Source organism: Oncorhynchus masou, chromosome 1 (assembly GCF_036934945.1).
Source record: "Oncorhynchus masou masou isolate Uvic2021 chromosome 1, UVic_Omas_1.1, whole genome shotgun sequence".
Lineage (NCBI taxonomy): Eukaryota > Metazoa > Chordata > Actinopteri > Salmoniformes > Salmonidae > Oncorhynchus > Oncorhynchus masou.
In genome coordinates, this window is record NC_088212.1 from 25,291,547 (window position 1) to 25,313,432 (window position 21,886).

At 42.7% G+C, this 21,886-nt stretch overlaps 1 protein-coding gene across 1 annotated transcript; it reads right to left on the reverse strand.

Annotated features, from left to right (window-relative positions):
- Positions 1-13,155: 13,155 nt before the first annotated feature.
- On the reverse strand, positions 13,156-15,339 carry LOC135540288 (apelin receptor A-like). Its single transcript, XM_064966854.1, has one exon. It carries the CDS (start codon positions 15,186-15,188, stop codon positions 14,091-14,093), a length of 1,098 nt encoding a protein of 365 aa, XP_064822926.1. The 5' UTR covers positions 15,189-15,339; the 3' UTR covers positions 13,156-14,090.
- Between the last annotated feature and the right edge of the window lie 6,547 nt (positions 15,340-21,886).

Consider the following 21,886-nt stretch of genomic DNA (forward strand, 5'->3'; position numbering starts at 1 on the left):
CCCTATTTGCCATATTTTCAATCTAAGCCTACTAGAAAGTGTGTGCCCTCAAGCCTGGAGGGAAGCAAAAGTAATTCCGCTACCCAAGACTAGTAAATCCCCCTTTACTGGCTCAAATAGCCGACCAACCAACCCTTAGTAAACTTTTGGAAGAAATTGTGTTTGACCAGAAACATGCTATTTTACTGTAAACAAAAACAGATTTCAGCAAGCTTATAGGGAAGGACATTCAACAAGCACGGCACTTACACAAATTACATTTATGATAAAAAGATTGTGGGAGCTGTTTTGTTAGACTTCATTGCGGCTTTTGACAAAAAAGTGTGTGTACTGGCTATACACCTCCTCTATATTGTGGATAAAGAGTGGCCTGTCTAACAGAACACAAAGGGTGTTCTTTAATAATGGAAGCCTCTCCAACATAACCCAGGTAGAATCGGGAATACCCCAGGGCAGCTGTCTAGGCCCCTTACTTTTTTCAATCTTCACTAACGGCATTTGTTGTAAAGCCAGTGTGTCTATGTATGTGGATGACTCAACACTATACATCAGCTATTACAGAGAGTGAAATCACTGCAACACAAAGACCTGCAGTTAGTTTCAGAATGGATAGCAAGAAAAAGTTAGTCCTAAATATTTCAAAAACTAAAAACATTGTATTTGGGACAAATCATTAACTAAACCCAAAACCTTAAGGTTAAGGTTTAGTCTCCCGACCCCTCCTGCCTCAGCCTGGCCAAGACCAGAGAGCTGAGTAAGGACATCAGGGATAAAATTGTAGACCTGCACAAGGCTGGGATGGGCTACAGGACAATAGGCAAGCAGCTTGGTGAGAAAGCAACAACTGTTGGCGCAATTATTAGAAAATGGAAGAAGTTCAAGATGACGGTCAATCCCCCTCGGTCTGGGGCTCCATGCAAGATCTCACCTCATGGGGCATCAATGATCATGAGGAAGGTGAGGGATCAGCCCAGAACTACATGGCAGGACCTGGTCAATGACCTGAAGAGAGCTGGGACCACAGTCTCAAAGAAAACCATTAGTAACACACTACGCCGTCATGGATTAAAATCCTGCAGCGCACGCAAGGTCCCCCTGCTCAAGCCAGCGTATGTCCAGGTCCATCTGAAGTTTGCCAATGACCATCTGGATGATCCAGAGGAGGAAGGGGAGAAGGTCATGTGGTCTGATGAGACAAAAATAGAGCTTTTTGGTCTAAACTCCACTCGCCGTGTTTGGTGGAAGAAGAAGGATGAGTTCAACCCCAAGAATGCCATCCCAACCGTGAAGCATGGAGGTGGAAACATCATTCTTTGGGGGATGCTTTTCTGCAGAGGGGACAGGACAACTGCACCGTATTGAGGGGAGGATGGATGGGGCCATGTATCGGGAGATATTGGCCAACGACCTCCTTCCCTCAGTAAGAGCATTGAAGATGGGTCGTGGCTGGGTCTTCCAGCATGACAACGACCTGAAACACACAGCCAGGGCAACTAAGGAGTGGCTCCGCAAGAAGCATCTCAAGGTCTTGGAGCGGCCTAGCCAGTCTCCAGACCTGAACCCAATAGAAAATATTTGGAGGGAGCTGAAAGTCCGTATTGCCCAGCGACAGCCACAAAACCTGAAGTATCTGGAGAAGGTCTGTATGGAGGAGTGGGCCAAAATCCCTGCTGCAGTGTGTGCAAACCTGGTCAAGAACTACGGGAAACGTATGATCTCTGTCTGTTACGAATCCCTTTTGGCCCGACAGTCTAGGGGGGGGAATGGTAATGAGACCCGTAACAACTCACGCAAATTATAATTGTGACAAAGTAAAAGTGGGAACGAAATAACCAGGACAACTGAAATCTACCGTCAAACTCAAGGTTTATTTGAAAACACACAGTAATGGGGGGAGCAGGAAAAGGGGCTGAGCTGGACCCAAGGAAAGAAACAATAAGTATTCAAAAAAAACCTAAGCTAGACTAACCTACTTTAACAACAGCTAACTAACCAAAAATACAGTGGGTGGTCCGCCCAGTTCTAAATAGTGTATTTAACAAAGTCTACCTACGGGTAGTGTATGCCCATGGGCGACTTGTCTTGGTTTCCCCTTTTCCCACCAACAAACAAACAAAAACACCATAACCAAAAGAATATTCACAGGTGATGACAAAGTACTATGGAGGTGCTCAAACAAAAGAGAGGTTAATACACAACGAGAGAGTGAAACACAGCGACCTACAGACATGGCATTTACAGAGAGATTGAGCTCTAGAGCAAACAACTGACAGGGTTTTTAAACCAAGGGAAAGGAATTGTGATACGGTAGGAAAACAGGAGGAGGTGTGTCTTCTGATTGATGATTGATTGGTGATTGATTGGGGAGTGATGATTTTCACCTGTGAGGGGAGAAGGAGAGAAAAGAACACAGGATACACACACACACACAGGATACACACACAGGATACTGGTATCCGTAACACTGTCATTGCAAACAAAGGTTTCTGTACCAAATATTAAGTTCTGCTTTTCTGATGTATCAAATACTTATGTCATGCAATAAAATGCCAATTAATTACTTAAAAATCATACAATGTGATTTTCTGGATTTTTGTTTTAGATTCCGTCTCTCACAGTTGAAGTGTACCGATGATAAAAATTACAGACCTCTACATGCTTTGTAAGTGGGAAAACCTGCAAAATCAGCAGTGTATGAAATACTTGTTCTCCCCACTGTAACTGCCTTAATGTTGCTGGACCCCAGGAAGAGTAGTTGCTGCTAACAGTTTAATATCATTAGCACAAAACACTTGAAGGCAAATATATGTTGTCTTTTATTTCATACAAATTCGGGAATTGATGCCAATTGTTAAAATAGCTTAAAATTGGGTATCACTGACAATGTAAGTTAGCATACACATTCAGGGGTTAGGTTACAAAAATGACAAATACATGTATTTTACCCATCAATAACCGATTTCCAAAGTACATAGGCTGCACCTTTAAAATCCTGTTTATGTGGCATGTGAAAACTGTTGCTGAATCATCCTCTCATTTCAGGATTATGGGTGGGCTATATATTTAAATCATTTCAGTCAGTTGCATTTTAGCCCCCCCTTTTCCTAACCAATACCTAATTCTCATAACGGAAAGTAAATTAACATATTTCGTACTGTACTACCAAAGTTTTCTATAACTGAACCAAGATAGAACAAAGCCTGCCGTTTCCAATGGGAACAAACGAGCCGCAGTGGTAGAACAAGCAAGGAGGGGGGTCGAGCCAAGCACGAGCTAGTGAGATCCTATTGGCGCGTTCTAGCATCATCTACATATTTCCGTTAGGGAACGCATACTCTGTGATGTTTGCGTGTGCGACGACTCAATTCACCTTTGAAATCCTTCTAAATAATAAGAATATAGGGTAGGGTATAGTCTTCAAACCTTAGTCAACTCTGTTCATAACAGATTTTAGTTTGGGAACAGAAAACTGTATTGAGATCAAATGTTTCATCGATGAGAAAATGTGCATAATGTCGGCCAAAATTAATCTCGTTCCAGGTTCTCCCTCTGCCCACCAGTGAGCTTCCTTTTCACTACCATATTTGGTAGTGAGTGGAAACACCAAGCGGAAGTTTCACATTTATACATGCAAGTGAAATTTCTGTCTCGTCGTTCTGTCTCATCGTCTCATCTGTGGTACTACGGTGTATGAATCTGGAAATTGGCGTTGATTGGTTCAAATGGTTTCGCGGCTGGCGCTGAGGGTGCAGGAGGATTTCTTTCTTCAACCTCTGCTGCCATCTGCTGACTAAAGTTGGGATTTGCAAACTGCTCTGTTACCTCTTTTTGGTCAGCAGATGGCAGCTTCATAAAATACATGTATTTTCATCAACAGAAAAGTTTCTGCTGGAAATGTAATTGGAGTAGGTGTTTGCAATTTGTAGTTTGTATTTGCAACTTGAAGTAATGACTTTATACTACTTTATACATTATATCGAATCCCCGAGCTGACAAGGTACAAATCTGTCGTTCTGCCCCTGAGCAAGGCAGTTAACCCACTGTTCCTCAGGCGCCGAAGACGTGGATATCGATTAACACCATGCCCAATCCGGACGCGATTTAGGCAGCCCCCCGCACCTCTCTGATTCAGAGAGGGTTGTATTAAATGCGGAAGACACATTTCAGTTGAAGGCATTCAGTTGTACAACTGACTAGGTAACCCCCCTTTCCCCATCTGTCCCAAGCTCCCTGCTTGCCTTAGCTCGCACATGAAGCTAACTTACATTGGGGCACCTGTCAGGAAGAAAGGATGGGGGAAGGGGCTATATGGCGGTGGTTTGTTGTCTCTACAGGCCCTAGGATTCACGATGCAGGAGAATGGAAGGGAGCATGTGAGAGGAAGGAGGTGTAGACAGAGCATAGCATCACACTAAGTAATAACTGAGGCAGCTTTGTTCTGTTATATTTGTGTAGCAATGGCCCCTATTGATATGTGCTCAAATCGAGGAAACTGTCAAGGGCACCTGGCAATGGTTAGAGACAATAATGTTAATGGTGTCGCTTGAGGTCTACAGGGTGAGACATGGTGAGAAATATGGAAGAACACCGATATATATTATAATGACCTATCTAAGTCATAGCCTCGGAAGCCCAGGCTTTTCGTTTCAACGAGACGAGATATGGAAGGCTGGCCATGTGAGACTATCTAAATCTCCTGAATGAGTCCAATTCGTATATGTCAGAACTTATAATTTGAGTTTGGGGACAATTGGTTTAAAGTTTTAAAAATTCAAGAGTTCTCCTTTTTTAAATGTTTTTGCATGATCCGAGCACCTGAATGCATCCAGCTGAACTGGCACTGGGTATGGGCAATGACAGGAGATGCATTTAAGTCTGTAACGGGCATGGGGGGCCGTGTGCCCAGAGGCACCCCTCTCTCACAATGGATGGGATAGAAGATGTTGTGAAGAGGAGCTTTGTACCCCAGGGAGGATGAGCTCTGAGCGCCCAAATCCGGGGGACCATGAGCCGAGCACATTCAGTTCTGGCCAAGGCGCGCTGTCATCGGAAGCATCACATCTCTGCTAACGATGTCCACCCAAAGCAATGCTAATTAACATCTGTATGCCTTGGTTATTTGACATTTCTTAATATTATAAGGAATCTAGTCATCACTCAGTCATCACTCAGTCATCACTCAGACTAGTTCAGTAATAATAGAAGTCAGCAGGGCTTCAAACATTTTTAAATATTTTTATAACCAGGTTGATTTTTCATCCATCCCTGCCCAATGATTTTGAAAACCAAGGTGTAAAAACAGGAAAGCTCGCTGAAGACCACATGGTCATTAACTGACAGGATGAGGGATCCAGGCGGTACCGTGTCTGTCCATCCGTATTACCCCGCTTCCCCATTGTTCATTTCCCTCAAACCACATATGCACTTCCTCCTTTTTTAACCTTTTTAACTGCTTATTGATGTTTATTGCAAAGTTAAAACTGATGACAAAGTTATTGGTGTTGTGTTGGTGTTGACGTGTTGTATTGACATGGGAGAAGAGTGATTTTACTGCTCCCTTCCTTCATACAAGAGTTGCTTTCTTTTAAAAAAAGATCCCCCTGAAGCTTTTCTTAATGGGGCATGATTTTTACCTTCTCAATCATATTTGAAAAGTGAAAAATATATCAAATTATCAGCAAAGAACACAGATCATCAATAAGTCAAGCTTTATTCTATGCATATCTAATTTGGGCTTGACTAATTATCATACACCCACACCACCAATGGAAGATCAGGTCCTATTAACAGCTCACCCATTAGAAGGACAATGAGGAAGGAAGTCCCCCATTTTGAGGTCAATCAGTGTCACGCCCTCTGTGTTTATATCAGTCTCTTCTACAACACAGCTGTCTCTCAGGAATACACATGTTGTACTCTCTGTTGTGTAGAAAAAGCGTGTCATATTTGACTGAGATAGGTAGTATTATTGCTGAGTTTATGACAACGCTTAAAATGTAGAGTATTCTACTTTCCTGTAAAATGTCCATCATCAGAATTCTTCTAGAGGTGCAGCCATACCTTCTTATTTACAGTTAGTGTTTTATGCTTCACTTCTTGTATTACAACATGAAAGGGTCTTCGTCTTCATGGTTTATATCCTCTTATGCACTCGTCGAACTGACTGAAATCCTTCTCACCCAAAGAGACCTGTATGATACTGGGTGGAATAAGGTGTGGTCCTGGGCCTGAACAAAACAAGAAGTCAAAACAATGTCGGTACATTCAGAGAATCGGCTTTAATTAGATACCTGTTTGTGAATTTTCAGATCTCCCACCCACTGAAGGCCCAAACGGCCAAACTACCATTATCATTCCAATGCCATGGCCTTACTGTAAACAGTACACACGTCTTGACCATCTCACCTGTATTGTAAAATGTGTTGGTGTAACAGGTTAGTGAGGGCAGGGCACTTCCTGGTTGAGCAGGACAGGTGATTCTGTAATGGATCACTACTCAACACACAGCCTTGGGGCACAGAGACTATCTGGAAAAACCACTTCTTACATTACACTTCTAGAAAGAAACACAGTACAGTGTACTACAGAGAAAAACAAACAAATAGAGAGAGAGAGTGAGAGATCGAGAGAGAGAGACAGAGAGGGAGGGAGGAGAAGGGAAGAGAATGGTTCTAGACTGTAACATCATGTGTGTGTATTGGCCATCCAGTGGCCCTCCTTTCCATTGTAATGCAGAAAGACCTGCATTTTTCAATTAGCTCAGAGTACAATATCTTTAATTGCCATCTTTGTTTGGGTTTAAATCCCAATCATTAAGTGATAGTTGACAATTTGCTGGACATGTTGTGATTTTTTAAATTCTCCCCCATCCTCTAACAAATTACACTCTCTTCATTTTTCAACATCCATTGTCCATTATGGTTGTTATTTTAGTCACATTTTAATCTCAGAGAGAAGACAGATAGTACCATGACAGTATTATTTAAGAATAGTTATTCCTATCGATCATTATCAATGGAGCTTTGTGTTAATGTTTTGCTCTGCAAACCAATTTCAAAACTATAGTGACATCTATAAATGAAACATTGGGTCATATGAAAAACCTAATCTTCAAATAAGCGACAGGAGTGTTGAGATAAACTTGCGGTATTGATCAACAGTGATAATCTATGCCTGGGGTTCCTTTTGTCCTCTCTGACCTTTCAGAGTGTAGAGAATCGAGTCCAAACAGAGGATAGAGGAGATCTGCCCTGATAGCTCTGTGGATGGATCTGCTCTCGTGAAATTAGTTCAGGTTTGTGCTGCAGTCATAAAATGATTATGAGGGGTCCTGACAGAGTGGACGTGGACTGTCAGACTGTATAGGGGTTCTGCCCTTTGATCCCAACAGATTGGAATCAGCCAGGTGGATTAACGGGCTCCCCACCTGCCTGCCCTTTTGCTGAGGGTTGAAAAATACCAAATGAAATCTGGATTTTTCTCTATCTGTGTTTTGCTCATCTATGTTTCTCCTCTTTTCATATACTCACAACCAGCATTTTCTTGGCATATGCCACACACAGGTGAGAATGCTGGTTGTGTATCAGAGTCAGGGCTCTGGTGGGCGCATGTGTGCAGAGTGAGTGCTTCACGTACATTAAGAACGGGGGAGAGTGATCAGAATGCATGCAACAGAGACTGATGTTTCCACACAACACAAGGCAGCTGGTAAGGCTGAAGTGCGTCGGACATAGCTGAACAATTGTTCAAGCACTGGAATGGAAGCTTGCCTTGGAAAATGCCAAATGAATTTTTCAGAATGTGTAAAGGTATATGTCATGAAATTAGAGGAAAATGCTGAAATGTAATCATGAAGACTCAAGCAGAGGTTTAAATCTGAGAGGAGATATTAGGATATTGAACTTTGAGGTTCCAAAAGATGAACTTTTCTCAGTGTCAGTTATTTACTTTATCTTTGTAAGCTCTTTGAATATTTATTACACTGTGACACTGTCTGCTCTCGTGTACAGACGGATAGACGGCTCCTTTGAACTGGGGTAAAGTTGGAGATTGTTGACATTGGTTGAGTAGGTTCCTGTGTTGTTAAAGTGTTTAACCTCAGCTAATGTACTTTTCTCTATTCAATTTAATTTAAGGGGCTTTCTGCTCGTTACAGTAGAGAAGCAGGGTTGGGTGGGGTGGGGGGGTATCTAAAATATCAAAGGATCTCACTTTGGGGGCACCTCTGTGAGAGAAGAGAGAGACAACCCACAGAGTGGAGGGGTGTGTTTAAAGGTTTGGTCAACTGCAAATAACTTGAAATATAGGCTGTACAAGCACTTCTAATGAATTACCAATATGTCCTTATAGAGGATAAAGATAACTCAATCTTCTAGAGAGGAAATCAGACAGTTTAACCCACCCAGACAGGAAAGGTGTACCTGCTACTTTCTGGGGTCCTCTTCCAGAGCTCAGACTTGGTCATGGCGAGCCCACTTGTTTTGTTGGATCAGAGGCTCTATTGTCTAGACTAGCGTGGAGCCCATACACAGACACATTAAGTTATTAACAGTGATGTGTGAGTCCTAATCCTCCAGCCAGATAGGGTTTCCCCTCAAGGACTAGCAGACGTCAGTCCCCCCACAAGCCCAGTCTCCACTCAGCCTGTTTTTATCATTATCCAGCATACATTTATATAATCACCAATAACACACTGCTTGTGCTAGAGATCACAGTCAATATACTGTACATCCAATTACATCACGCTTCACATCAAACCTGTGGCTTATGGTCATATCTGATGTTGGTTGTATTTTTGAAATGGTCACTCAAATCTTGTTGAATCTGTTGAATCTCACACACTCTGTCATTCTACATTTAGCTTATGTTAACTTTCCCTTAGATAGATATCCTGTCCTTTCATTCTTTCTATCTATCCCTCTTTTTCTTTCCCTCCCAAGTGAGACCAAATTGTGTTCCATTAAAGTCCCCCTAACCTGATCCCCTGATCGTGGGCTACAGTAGATCCAGGGTGTTCCAGCTCACAGGTACTCCTCACCCTGTGCTAAGCATGATGACACCCCAGGCCTCTTTGATCTGTGGATGGAGTGGGGGAGGTGAGGGGTCCCTAAACCTCTGTCCTCACAGCTCACTTCAAATCAAATCACATTTTATTTGTCACATACACATGATTAGCAGATGTTAATGCGAGTGTAGCGAAATGCTTGTGCTTCTAGTTCCGACAATGCAGTAATAACCAACGAGTAATCTAACAAAAAAATTCCACAACTACTACCGTATACACACAAGTGTAAAGGGATAAAGAATATGTACATAAAGATATATGAATGGGTGATGGTACAGAACGGCATAGGCAAGATGCAGTAGATGGTATCGAGTACAGTATATACATATGATATCAGTAATGTCGGGTATGTAAACAAAGTGGCATAGTTTAAAGTGGCTAGTGATACATGTATTACATAAAGATGCAGTAGATGATATAGAGTACAGTATATACATGTGAGATGAGTAATGTAGGGTATGTAAATATTATATTAAGTGGCATTGTTTAAAGTGGCTAGTGATACATTTTTTACATCAATTTCCATTATTAAAGTGGCTGGAGTTGAGTCAGTATGTTGGCAGCAGTCACTCAATGTAAGCGGTGGCTGTTTAACAGTCTGATGGCCTTGAGATAGAAGCTGTTTTTCAGTCTCTTGGTCCCTGCTTTGATGCACCTGTACTGACCTCGCCTTCTGGATGAGGGGTGAACAGGGTGAACAGGCAGTGGCTCAGGTGGTTGTTGTCCTTGATGGCCTTCCTGTGACATCGGGTGGTGTAGGTGTCCTGGGTTGCAGGTAGTTTGCCCCCGGTGATGCGTTGTGCAGACCTCACTACCCTTTGGAGAGCCTTATGGTTGTGGGCGGAGCTCGTTCCATTCTCTATGGTAACTTCACCAATGGGTTTTGTGATGTAAGTCTTAGTGTGTACAGACATGCCTTTGGGAAGTGCTTTTTTTTAATGAAAATTTGAGTATTTGAGGAACTGTTTGTATTTTGATATGCCTATGTATGTGGGTAAATGTGTCATGGGCTACATTCTCTGATCTCAGTGTGTTTTTTAGAACTTTATTTTGACATATGTGCATGTATGTTCATGAGACAGGTGGACAGATGCTGGGGGGGAAGTAGGCACAGTGTTGACAGGCTGTCGAACGTGTCACATCTCTGTTTACATGCACACATTAATTACTTTGTGTTTCTGTGCACTTGGGTGTGCTCGAAATGTGTGTGTGCATTTGTCACAGTGTGGGTGGGATAGGAAAGCAGGAAGATCTGAGGGGAGGTCCAGAGTAGCAGCCTGTCTGTGTTGTGTTTAGTTGTGGGGTGCTCAGATGCTCCATTTGGGTGTGGCAGCTCACACTGATGACACCACTCGAAGACAGACAACTGTTGGACTGGTGGTGAACATCGATTAAGCAGGGTATATGCTGCAGGGTTTTCTCCATTTTGGCAAGGTGACAGGTGACAGCTGTGTGACCGTTGAAGATAAACACAACCGTCCTCTCAAGCAAGCCCCCACCCTGATGAGGCGTTTCTGTTATTCATTGGGTTGGGGTCTTGAACAATGAAAAAAAGGTTGAACAACAACAAAACATGAAGGATTTAATTTAGAACACAGAGCATAAATGTGGACATGTATGATGCACCTAAACAAACACACACTCACTCAGGCACACACGAACGTGCTCACGCACACGCTATCACAGCAAGCATGTCTGTGCTTTTAAAGAGCTAACATTTGTGTTTTTGTCACTGGCTTTAGCGTTCATATCCCCACGCTGCCTTGGTCAGCTTGTATTCTGGGTGAGTTATTCCAAAGGGGCCTTACTGGCTAACACCATCAGACAAGCTGTCAGTCCAATTCGTCGAAATAACAACAACAGGTCTGGCCAGTCTTCCATGTGCAAGATTCACTACACCCTATCTTTTATTACATTATCCCTTACCAGTCATTTCTTTATAATCAGCTAATCAGGTGTAATGATCAATATGATTAATCTGTCAAACTTAAATGCTTGAATTTACTTGTGTCCTTTAAGGGATGAGGTTATGGCATAAGGACAGAATAACAATCATATGTGATTTATTTCATGCTTTATCATTGTCAAATATGTTCCATTTCCCCAGATGGTAAACGGGTAATATGATCTCTCACACACACAAAAAGATGAATTACTTCTCTCTCTCACTATTTCACATATGTAGTTTGTTTTGGCTGTGTTAAAGGATAAAATATGGCAAAACTGTAAATATATGATCCTTTCCAATAACGCTCTATCTCTCTGTCTGTCTCCCCCTCTGATCACCCCAGGAAGAGTCCTCCGCTCTTATCACCGGCGTCTGTTGGTTTGAGCATCTGCAGACACCCCACTCCTCCCCCCACCTCCTCCACTCAGTGCTTCTAACTGCAATCTCTTGTCAACAGGGACAAACATTGACTTGTCCTGCAGCCCAACTTCTGCCAGGATTAGGAACCTAGACCCCCTCTTCCATTCAATCTAAACTCAGTGATTATGTCCAACAGAGCTCATTACTGTCAAATCAAAGGGCCCCTTAGAGGAGTCACTCATTGGTAATTACCCCATTATTCAGCCAACATGTGGGGGCTTGGCCTGCAAACTGCTCAGTGAATACAGCCCAGAACTAGAGGTTCCCCTACTGGTGCTATGGGGTAGACAGTGACTCACGATGTGACAATATTTGTTTTTATTTGTATGGCATGATACATGTGGTCCCTGTATTTTTTTGTTATTCGTTATTCACTGTGTATTTATTACATTTACATTTAAGTCATTTAGCAGACGCTCTTATCCAGAGCGACTTACAAATTGGTGAATTCACCTTCTGACATTATTCCTCATGTCACTATATATACAGTACCAGTCAAATGTTTGGACACACCTACTCATTCCAGGGTTGTTCTTTATTTATTTTTACATTTTCTACATTGTAGAATAATAGTGAAGTTGTCAAAACTATGAAATAACACGTTAAACAAATCAAAAATATTTTATATTTGAGATTCCTCAAAGTAGTCACCCTTTGCCTTGGTGACAGCTTTGCATGATCTTGGCATTCTCTCAACCAGCTTCATGAGGTAGTCACCTGGAATGCAATGTCTTTACTTCTTAATGCGTTTGAGCCATCAGTCGTGTTGTGAAAAGGTAGGGTATACCGAAGATATCCCTATTGGTAAAAGATATTGTAGCAAGAACAGCTCAAATAAGCAAAGAGAAACGACAGTCTATCATTACTTTAAGACATGAAGGTCAGTCAATCCAGAAAATGTCAAGAACTTTTAAAGTTTCTTCAAGTGCAGTCGCAAAAACCATCAAGTGCTACGATGAAACTGGCTCTCATGAGGACCGCCACAGGAATTAGATTTTTTAATTGAACCTTTATTTAACTAGGCAAGCCAGTTAAGAATAAATTGTTATTTACAATGACGGCCTACCCCAGCCAAACCCTAAACCGGACGACACTGGCCAATTATGCACCGCCCTACGGGACTCCCAATCACAGCCTGTTGTGATATAGCCTGGAATTGAACCAGGGTCTGTAGTGACACCCCTAGCACTGAGTGCCTTAGACCGCTGTGCCACTCGGGACCCCAGAGTTACCTCTGCTGCTGCAAAGGATAAATTATTTAGAGTTCATTTTACCTCAGATTGCAGCCCAAATAAATGCTTTATAGAGTTCAAGTAGCAGAGTTTATAGAGTTTAACTACACTCTGCATGGAATATACGTTCGCAGGAGAAATGTTTTTTCCTTATCTTTCAGATCTGTATATTGGTTTTGATTGAATAGGGTCTAGTGTTTGGTGCAGGGCTGTAAAACCAAGAGGAAGACATTCATGGCAGAGCTGCAGCCCTCTGGGCATCCTTATCACTGACAAAACAGGATGATGTTGAAATCCTATACTCTCTGATGAAACTAATGTGAAAGTTCACATGTGCAGAATGAATGAAGCATTAACACACCACAATGATTAATCATGAATTTCCTCAAAGACTGAACTTTGTGTGTTACTTCAAACAGGACCAAAGTTAAAGAGAATACACATACCCCTATTCCTTGAGATAAAATTCCACATAAAGATCAACAAGGAGATCCATTTCATAGATCATATTTCTTTAATACAGTAGTTAGTTACACAGATGCCAAAAACATATATGCAATACAATAAAAAATTCATGAAGTCCCCTTTCCTCCCGGCACCAGAGGGCACTGTAAAGCCCCCACCCACTTCCCTGACAACATTTGTCAGCTGCCATCTGCCTGTCTGCCCCTGTCTCCTCCTCAAACTCTGTAATTAAGCTGCAACACCTTTCCTCCTCTTACACCCCCCCCTCCTCTGCCCAGTCTCCTACCTTCACAAACAACAACCTGAAGAAGATATGGTCTCTTTGTAAACACATTTTCCCCTCTTTTACATTTCAGTCATTTAACAAGTGCTTGTAATAAAACAAAATATCAACACATCTGAAACAGCAAAAGTATGAAAATACTGTACATTTGTGATTTACCCAGTGTAAACAGGTTTGCATGTGATATACATAACAACAACAGAAAAAAACCCTCAATGTCTTTTTGTTCAGGGTTCTGGTCCCTTATACAGTAAAGAATAACAGTTGAAAGGGAGAAGAGGAAAAATAGAGTCCGTCTGAAAAGTATATTTACCTTTCTGAGACGTTGTGGGGAAAAAGCAGCTATATGGAGCTCAGCCAACTCTCCCCAGATCCAGAGTCCAGTCCAGGGGTTAGAGGGAACCTTTGTAGGGCTGAGGACTCCCTGGGCTTCTGCCCTACCCACTGAAGCACACGTTGGGTTGGAATGGGTGAGAAATGTACATATACACAAGAATGAAAACATACTGTATATGCAAACCCATGTTTCGGAAAATAAAGTCATTGTTCATTGTCTGTTACGCCTTAAAAGCATTTGAATAACGGACACCAAAAAACTGTGTGTTTACCAGTCAGTGTTCCTGTGGTGGCAGCAGGGAACCAGCCAGCAGTCCCACTCCACCTATCCCTCCCCTCTCTTTACACTTTGGTGGCCAGAGACTGTATCTCTGACTTCTGTGTCTGGGCGCTGAGCGTGGAGGACATGGAGCTCATCTGTCCATGCATGGCCTTCTTCAGGTTGAGCAGGCACAGGCACTGGGAGCGGAAGCGCAGGTCGAAGAAGGCGTACAGAAAGGGGTTGAGGCAGCTGTTAACGTAAGCCAGGCAGGTAGCATAAGGATGGGCCACCAGGAGGAAGCGCTCAAACCCACAGGAGCTGGGAGACAGGTTCAGGTAGGAGAGGGCGTCCATGCTCTTCAGCAAGTGGAATGGGGTCCAGCAGATGGCAAATACAACCACCAGGGTGGTGATGATCTTCAGCAGACGACGCTTCTTCTGGTCCTCCTTGCGCAGGTTGTTAAAGTGACGCGTGACGGTGCAGCCGATGAAGCAGTAGAAGATGGTCATGGCCAGGAACGGCAGGAGGAAGCCCAGGGCAGAGGACGACAGGCTGAGTCCTGCGATCCACAGCGACTCATGCCTCTCGTTTAGGGTGACCAGGCTGAAGTCCATGGCACAGGTGGTGCGGTTGCTGTTGATGTCGTCCACGGTGGTGCGGAACAGCAAAGTGGGCACAGCCAGCAGGCCTGAGAGGAGCCAGATGGCCCCCAGGGAGGCCAGCATTGTGCCCCGCGACCGCAGCCGGCTGCTGGACAGAGAGTGGACGATAGCCAGGTAACGGTCAAAGCTCAGGCAGGTGAGGCAGAAGACACTGGCGTACATGTTGACCAGCACCACATAGCTGCTGATCTTACACAGGGCCACACCAAAGGGCCAGTGGTAGCCCAGTGCTGTGTACACGGCCCAGAGGGGCAGAGTGATCACAAAGGTGAGGTCAGCCAGGGCCAGGTTGCCTATGTAGACGTCTGCTGCTCGGCGCTTGGACTTGGACCTCCACACGGTGAAGATGACCACTCCATTCCCAGACAGGCCCAGGATGAAGATGAGCATGTAGAGGACAGGGATAAGGGAGTAAGATGGCTCCCACTCAGAGTAGTCACACATAGTTTCGTTTTCACCATAATCATAATCATAGGTATCTCTATACTCCACAGTGGGATCCATGTTCCAAGTCATGAGTATGAAATGGAAAATAATTTCAAACTTTTAAAATCCTTTCTGTACAGTCCAGAGCTGGTTCAGTAAAATTCAAACAAACCAAATGTCAACACTGAAAACTCGAGAAAAGGTCACGTTTAAGGAATGGTCCCCATCAGTCACTGGAGGAGAGCACAGGCAGTATGAGTGAGTGGTGCAACGCTGCCTGGCTTTTTAAACTCGGTGCTCCACACCCCTAGTTCCCTCCCTCCCAGGACGAATCCCCCTCCCCCATGAAACACTTAGCCCTGCACCCCCTCCTCTCACCTCTCTCTAGAGCAGCACACACCAGCCTTTATCCAGTTGCGATGAATCATGAAGCACGTCTGGCTTTATTCATAGCATTTGAAAATGGAATGGGAAAATATAAACTTCAATTGTCTCCCTAAAAAGTGATCTATTTTGAAATATTCTTGAAAACATTATTGTAAAGAATTTTCATCACTTTCAGTAACGATCATTGATGCAGAATAACCTTTCATTTTCAAAATAGTGCAGAAAACCCCCACATGTAAAATAATGCAACTAGACAAGCTTGTGAGACACTAGACAATTAGCTCATAGAGAAAAGTGTTACATTCAATGTAAAAGTTTTTGAAATAAAAAAAGAAAAAACATGTGTTTGGTGCACCAAGCTGCCTCTGCTTTAAATTCAACAATAAATCAAACACACCTTTTCAATGCTTTTCAATTGATTTTGAGAACTATTGCTCAATCTTAAGGGTTCATGGCATGTCTGGACAGGCAAGTTTTGTAATTCACAGATTAACTACTAAATTACAATGTCAATGCCTCAATGCTAAAAGTAAATGCCTGGAGATTTCCTAACCTGATGGTCTTGTCACTTACATTTGGTTCTCAACGTGTTCTATTTCAAATGTAATAAAGTGTAACAATTTAGAAATAGGGTAATTAAAATATGACAACAATAAGGAATATTATTCAGCTGCCAATGCAACATGCAGAGCATCGGTGTGTTTTGATTAAAACATCAAATGGTAATTAGATTGATAGGCGGGCACTTTAGAATTGGTTAAGCGGGTTTAATGATTAAATTAAATGTAACCAGACAGCTCAAGGGGTGTGTGAATTAAATTCTCACTCTGGATTCATTTCCATGATAAAAAGAAGAAAGAAAATGTCACATTCGGTTTAACTTGCTTTACTTTGATCGTGGTTGGCCTATAGGTTTAACTTGCTTTACTTTGATCGTGGTTGGCCTATAGGTTTAACTTGCTTTACTTTGATCGTGGTTGGCCTATAGGTTTAACTTGCTTTACTTTGATCGTGGTTGGCCTATAGGTTTAACTTGCTTTACTTTGATCGTGGTTGGCCTATAGGTTTAACTTGCTTTACTTTGATCGTGGTTGGCCTATAGGTTTAACTTGCTTTACTTTGATCGTGGTTGGCCTATAGGTTTAACTTGCTTTACTTTGATCGTGGTTGGCCTATAGGTTTAACTTGCTTTACTTTGATCGTGGTTGGCCTATAGGTTTAACTTGCTAATGCAAAAATTAAAACATATAGGCCTAAACTACTCTTTTTTTTAAAGACAAGTGAAAATGCTAGGTCTATTTGGCTTTCTCCCCACTACCCAAGCTCTGCTCAGTGCCTATGCGCTTGAGAAAACCTGTGCAGTGATTTTTCAATAACAGGCTACAGCTACTGAGCTCTTCAAAAACATTGTAGGAAAGAATGCATTGCCTAATCAAGGTCATTTGGCAATTGATTATAAGATTTAAACTCATCCCCTATCCTAACGGTTAGAGAGAAAGGTTGCCAGTTTGAATCCCTGAGCCAACTAAGTGAAGCATCAGCCAATGTGCCCTTGAGCAAGGCACACAACTCAATACATTGTTTTGAAATAATGTTATTTCAGCTGCTCAAAGTCCGACAGGCTAATGCTTATTAACCACACAAAGCTACCCTATAGGCTACTAGAGCGGTTGGACACTTGTTGGGCAGAAGGAACTGCTCCTCCCGGTGGAGACCATGGTGTTGTGCGGGGGCTCTGACACATAATGCAGGCAATTTTGTAATACTCCTCCCAAAAGAGAAGACTATTTATATTCTCAACATTGTCATGGAGGACAACATCAGAGTGATGAAATCACTCCAGCACTGATGCCCATTGGACATTGGCACCATCCCATCCTTCATGGCAAAACCTCTGGCTGCAGGTCAATCTAACATACAACTAGTGTAATCTAATGTTTTGGACAGTAGTAGTTGCTTAACCCTTAAGAGGGAGAGGAAGTGAGGGAGAGAGAGAAAGAGAAAGAGAGAGAGAGAGAGAGAGAGAGAGAGAGAGACAGACAGACAGACAGACAGACAGACAGACAGACAGACAGACAGACAGACAGACAGACAGACAGACAGACAGAAGGCAATCCCAACGTGAGGCAGCAGGGTAGCATGGGGAGATCTGGGAGGATCTAGGAAACACAGAGGATTGGACTCACTCTACACTTCTGATCCATCGCTCATCGGCATGGAGAAGCTGGCGCCCAGTCGCTGCTCAGCAGAGACACAACTACCCCTCAGCTCAGTAGCAGTAACTACTGTCTAATGTCCTCCTGAAAGTTAACAACAGCTCTCAGCTATTCTGTGTATGTATGTGTGTGTTTGAGAGAGTACATTACAATCTTGGCAGAATGTTTTTCTCTCCAATACATATGGTTTGCAAAGGCAACAGAATAAGGGGGAAGGAAATATTGTCAGGCAAAAAAACAACTTCTAGTCCCAGATGCACCACAAATATAAAGTTAATTAATTAAGATACACACACACACATACAAGCTCACACACACACACACACACACACACACACACACACACACACACACACACACACACACACACACACACACACACACACACACACACACACACACACACACACACACACACACACACACACACACACACACACACACACACACACCTACAGCTGAAGTCGGAAGATTCCATTTATTTAGGTTGGTGTCATTAAAACTCGTTTTTCAACCACTCCACAAGTCGGTTAGGACATCTACTTTGTAACACAAGTACTTTTTCCAACAATTGTTTACAGGCAGATTATTTCACTTATAATTCATTGTATCACAATTTCAGTGGGTCAGATGTTTACATACACTAAGTTGACTGTGCCTTTAAACAGCTTGGAAAATTCGGGAAAACAATGTCATGGAAGGTTCTGATATAGGTTCTGACATAATTTGAGTCAATTGGAGGTGTACCTGTGGATGTATTTCAAGGCCCACCTTCAAACTCAGTGTCTCTTTACTTGACATCATGGGAAAATAAAAAAAAATCAGCCAAGACCTCAGAAAAAAGAGTCCTATATCGACGTAACCTGAAAGGCCGCTCAGCAAGGAAGAAGCCACAAGGAAGAATCCACTGCTCCAAAACCACCATAAAAAAGCCAGACTACGGTTTGCAACTGCACATGGGGACAAAGATCGTACTTTTTGGAGAAATGTCCTCTGGTCTGATGAAACAAAAATAGAACTGTTTGGCCATAATGACCAGCGTTATGTTTGGAGGAAAAAGGGGGAGGCTTGCAAGCCGAAGAACACCCATCCCAACAGTGAAGCACGGGGGTGGCAGCATCATGTTGTAGGGGTGCTTTGCTGGAGGAGGGACTGGTGCACTTCACAAAATAGATGGCATCGTGAGGCAGGAAAATTATGTGGATATATTAAAGCAACATTTCAAGACATCAGTCAGGAAGTTAAAGCTTGGTCGCAAATGGGTCTTCCAAATGGACAATGACCCCAAGCATACTTTCAAAGTTGTGGCAAAATGGCTTAAGGACAACAAAGTCAAGGTATTGGAGTGGCCATCACAAAGCCCTGACCTCAATCCTATAGAACATTTGTGGGCAGAACTGAAAAAGCATGTGCGAGCAAGGAGGCCTACAACCCTGACTCAGTTACCCAGGCTCTGTCAGGAGGAATGGGCAAAAATTCACCCAACTTATTGTGGGAAGCTTGCGGAAGGCTACCCGAAACGTTTGACCCAAGTTAAACAATTTAAATGCAATGCTACCAAAAACTAATTGAGTGTATGTAAACTTCTGACCCACTGGGAATGTGATGAAAGAAATAAAAGCTGAAATAAATCATTCTCTCTACCTTTTATTCTGTCATTTCACATTCTTAAAATAAAGCGGTGATCCTAACTGACCGAAGACAAGGAATTTGTACTCTGATTAAATGTCAGGAATTGTGAAAAACTGAGTTTAGATGTGTTTGGCTAAAGTGTATGTAAACTTCCGACTTCAACTGTAGGTTGGGATCTGCCTCGATCTCACTCCCCAGGGAGAGGATTGGCTGCCTGCTGTTTTCAGGCCCAGAATCCGTTAGATAAATAAATTCACAAATAAATAAATAAATACAGGAGGGCAGATAAGAAACAGATGGTCAGGTTAGCCCATTGTCTGGGTCTTACAGATAATACATACCCTACTAATCTATAATGAACTTGTGAAGCACATTACACTACCTTTCCATCTGATCATTAGCTTACATTTGTGTTTATTAGATTGTAATCAAATCAGATTTAATAGACTTTCCTTGCTTAATCAATTCATGTATCTGTACAGATCCCGAACACTGTGCGTTTTACTGGTTTGTGTAACAGCGGTGAAGTGTTTCCCTGTCCTGGTGTTGTGTTGCTGTCTCTGGGTTGGACCACACATGTGAGCGCTGGCTAAGGTGGCCCTGACACAGCTGTGAGAGCTTTTGATCTGGCGTTCAAATGACCCTGCTGTTGCAATATGACTGCTTCTGTCTCACAGCAACCCTGGTCACACCACGGCTGTGTTGTTCAGACGGCAGACTTCCAGAAACAAGTCTTAGGGGAGAGTGGGGTTCGTTGAGCCATTTTTTACATTCAGCATCACTCCATCAAGGGAAATATAGTATCCTTTATAACAAATATATATCTACATATATTTCAGGATGTTATGTCTCCCTGAAAATAATGAGAGTTAATTTAAAAATGACAGTTTAGACAACATAGCTTGTCCAAAAGTGGTGTCTTACTCCAGGTACAGGGTAAATTAAGCCACCTACAAATTACCACTAGCTTTTTAAAACCATTTCTACCTTTATTTCCCAAACACAATTCAACACGCTCACAATATGTGTTTTGTCTTTTAATAACTTTAAGCATCTTTTAACAGAGGATTAACACCTGACAAACACTTTGTACTTTCTAAAATACTTTGAACCTCGGCCAGGCACTGTTGTTACCTCCCAGTGGGTCCCAGTTGGAGTCATGGCCGTGCACCATCAGTAAGATTGCAGACGACACAACGTTGGTAGGCCTGATTACAGATAACGATGAGACGGCCTGTAGGGAGGAGGTCAGAGACCCGGCAGTGTGGTGCCAGGACAACAACCTCTCCCTCAATGTCAGCAAGACAAAGGAGCTGATTGTGGACAACAGGAAACGGTGGGCCGAGCAGGCCCCCATTCACATCGTAGTGGAGCTGGTCGAGAGTGTCAAGTTACTCAGTGTCCACATCACGAACGATCTTTGCATCATGTTCCTAGCACACCAACACCGTTGTGAAGATGGCACGGCAAAGCCTCTTCCCCCTCAAGAGGCTGAACATATTTGTCATTGGTCCTCAGATCATCAAAAGGATTTATACAACTGCACCATTGAGAGCACTGGCTGCAACACTGCCTGGTATGGCAAATGCTTGGCTTCTGACCGCAAGGAGCTACAGAGGTTAGTGCGGACGGCCCAGTACATCACTGGGGATGAGCTCCCTGCCATCCAGGACCTCTATGCCAGGAGGTGTCAGAGGAAGGCCCTAAAAATGATCTAAGACACACAAGTCATAGACTGTTCTCTCTGCTACCGCATGGCAAGCGTTACCGATGCACCAAGTCTGGAACCAACAGGATCCTGAACAGATTCTACCCCCAAACCATAAGACTGCCAAATAGTTAGTTAAATAGTAAACCAAACAGAGTCATCACATATGCTACTGCTACTGTTTATTTATATATATATAGTATCTATCGACTCGGTACTGGTAATCCTTGTGTATAGCCAAGTTATCATTACTCATTGTGTATTTATTATGACCTGTTTTATTTGTCTATTATTGATCTACTTTCTAAGTAAGTATTTCACTGTTAGTCCACACCTGTTGTTTATGAAGCCTTTGACAAACACAATTTGATTTGATGCATTGCATTATGCCTGGGAAGAAAACACTTCAATTCGTTCGACTTGCCATTTGCTCAGCTTACCCCAAAGCAAACATTTTGACTATATTAGCCCACACAGCTACAAGAATACACTTTCATGCTAGATCTCACATTGAAGCTAATAGAGACCTAAACTGATGTATAGAACAATCTTAAAACTATCTACTTGGTTTAGATACAGTACAAGCATCATGAAACCTCTAACACAGTAAATTCATTTGACTTGGTGAAAATCAGTTTGCTTACCACTTTTTCAATGTGGTTTCTTCCTTCACAGACTCCAAGAAATTATGACCTCTTCCTAAATATTTGGTCAAATGATACATTTTGTGTACTGTTTCCTAGAAACAAGGGTGGCTCAACTTACCCCACTCTCCCCTAAACTGCTTAGGAGCTCGAGGAAACAGCCTCATTGTTCCCTTTTCAAGAATCCAAACAGAATATCAG

Excerpts from the sequence above, each read along its gene's own strand:
- LOC135540288 (XM_064966854.1), bottom strand. The coding sequence starts at position 15,188 with ATGACTTGGAACATGGATCCCACTGTGGAGTATAGAGATACCTATGAT.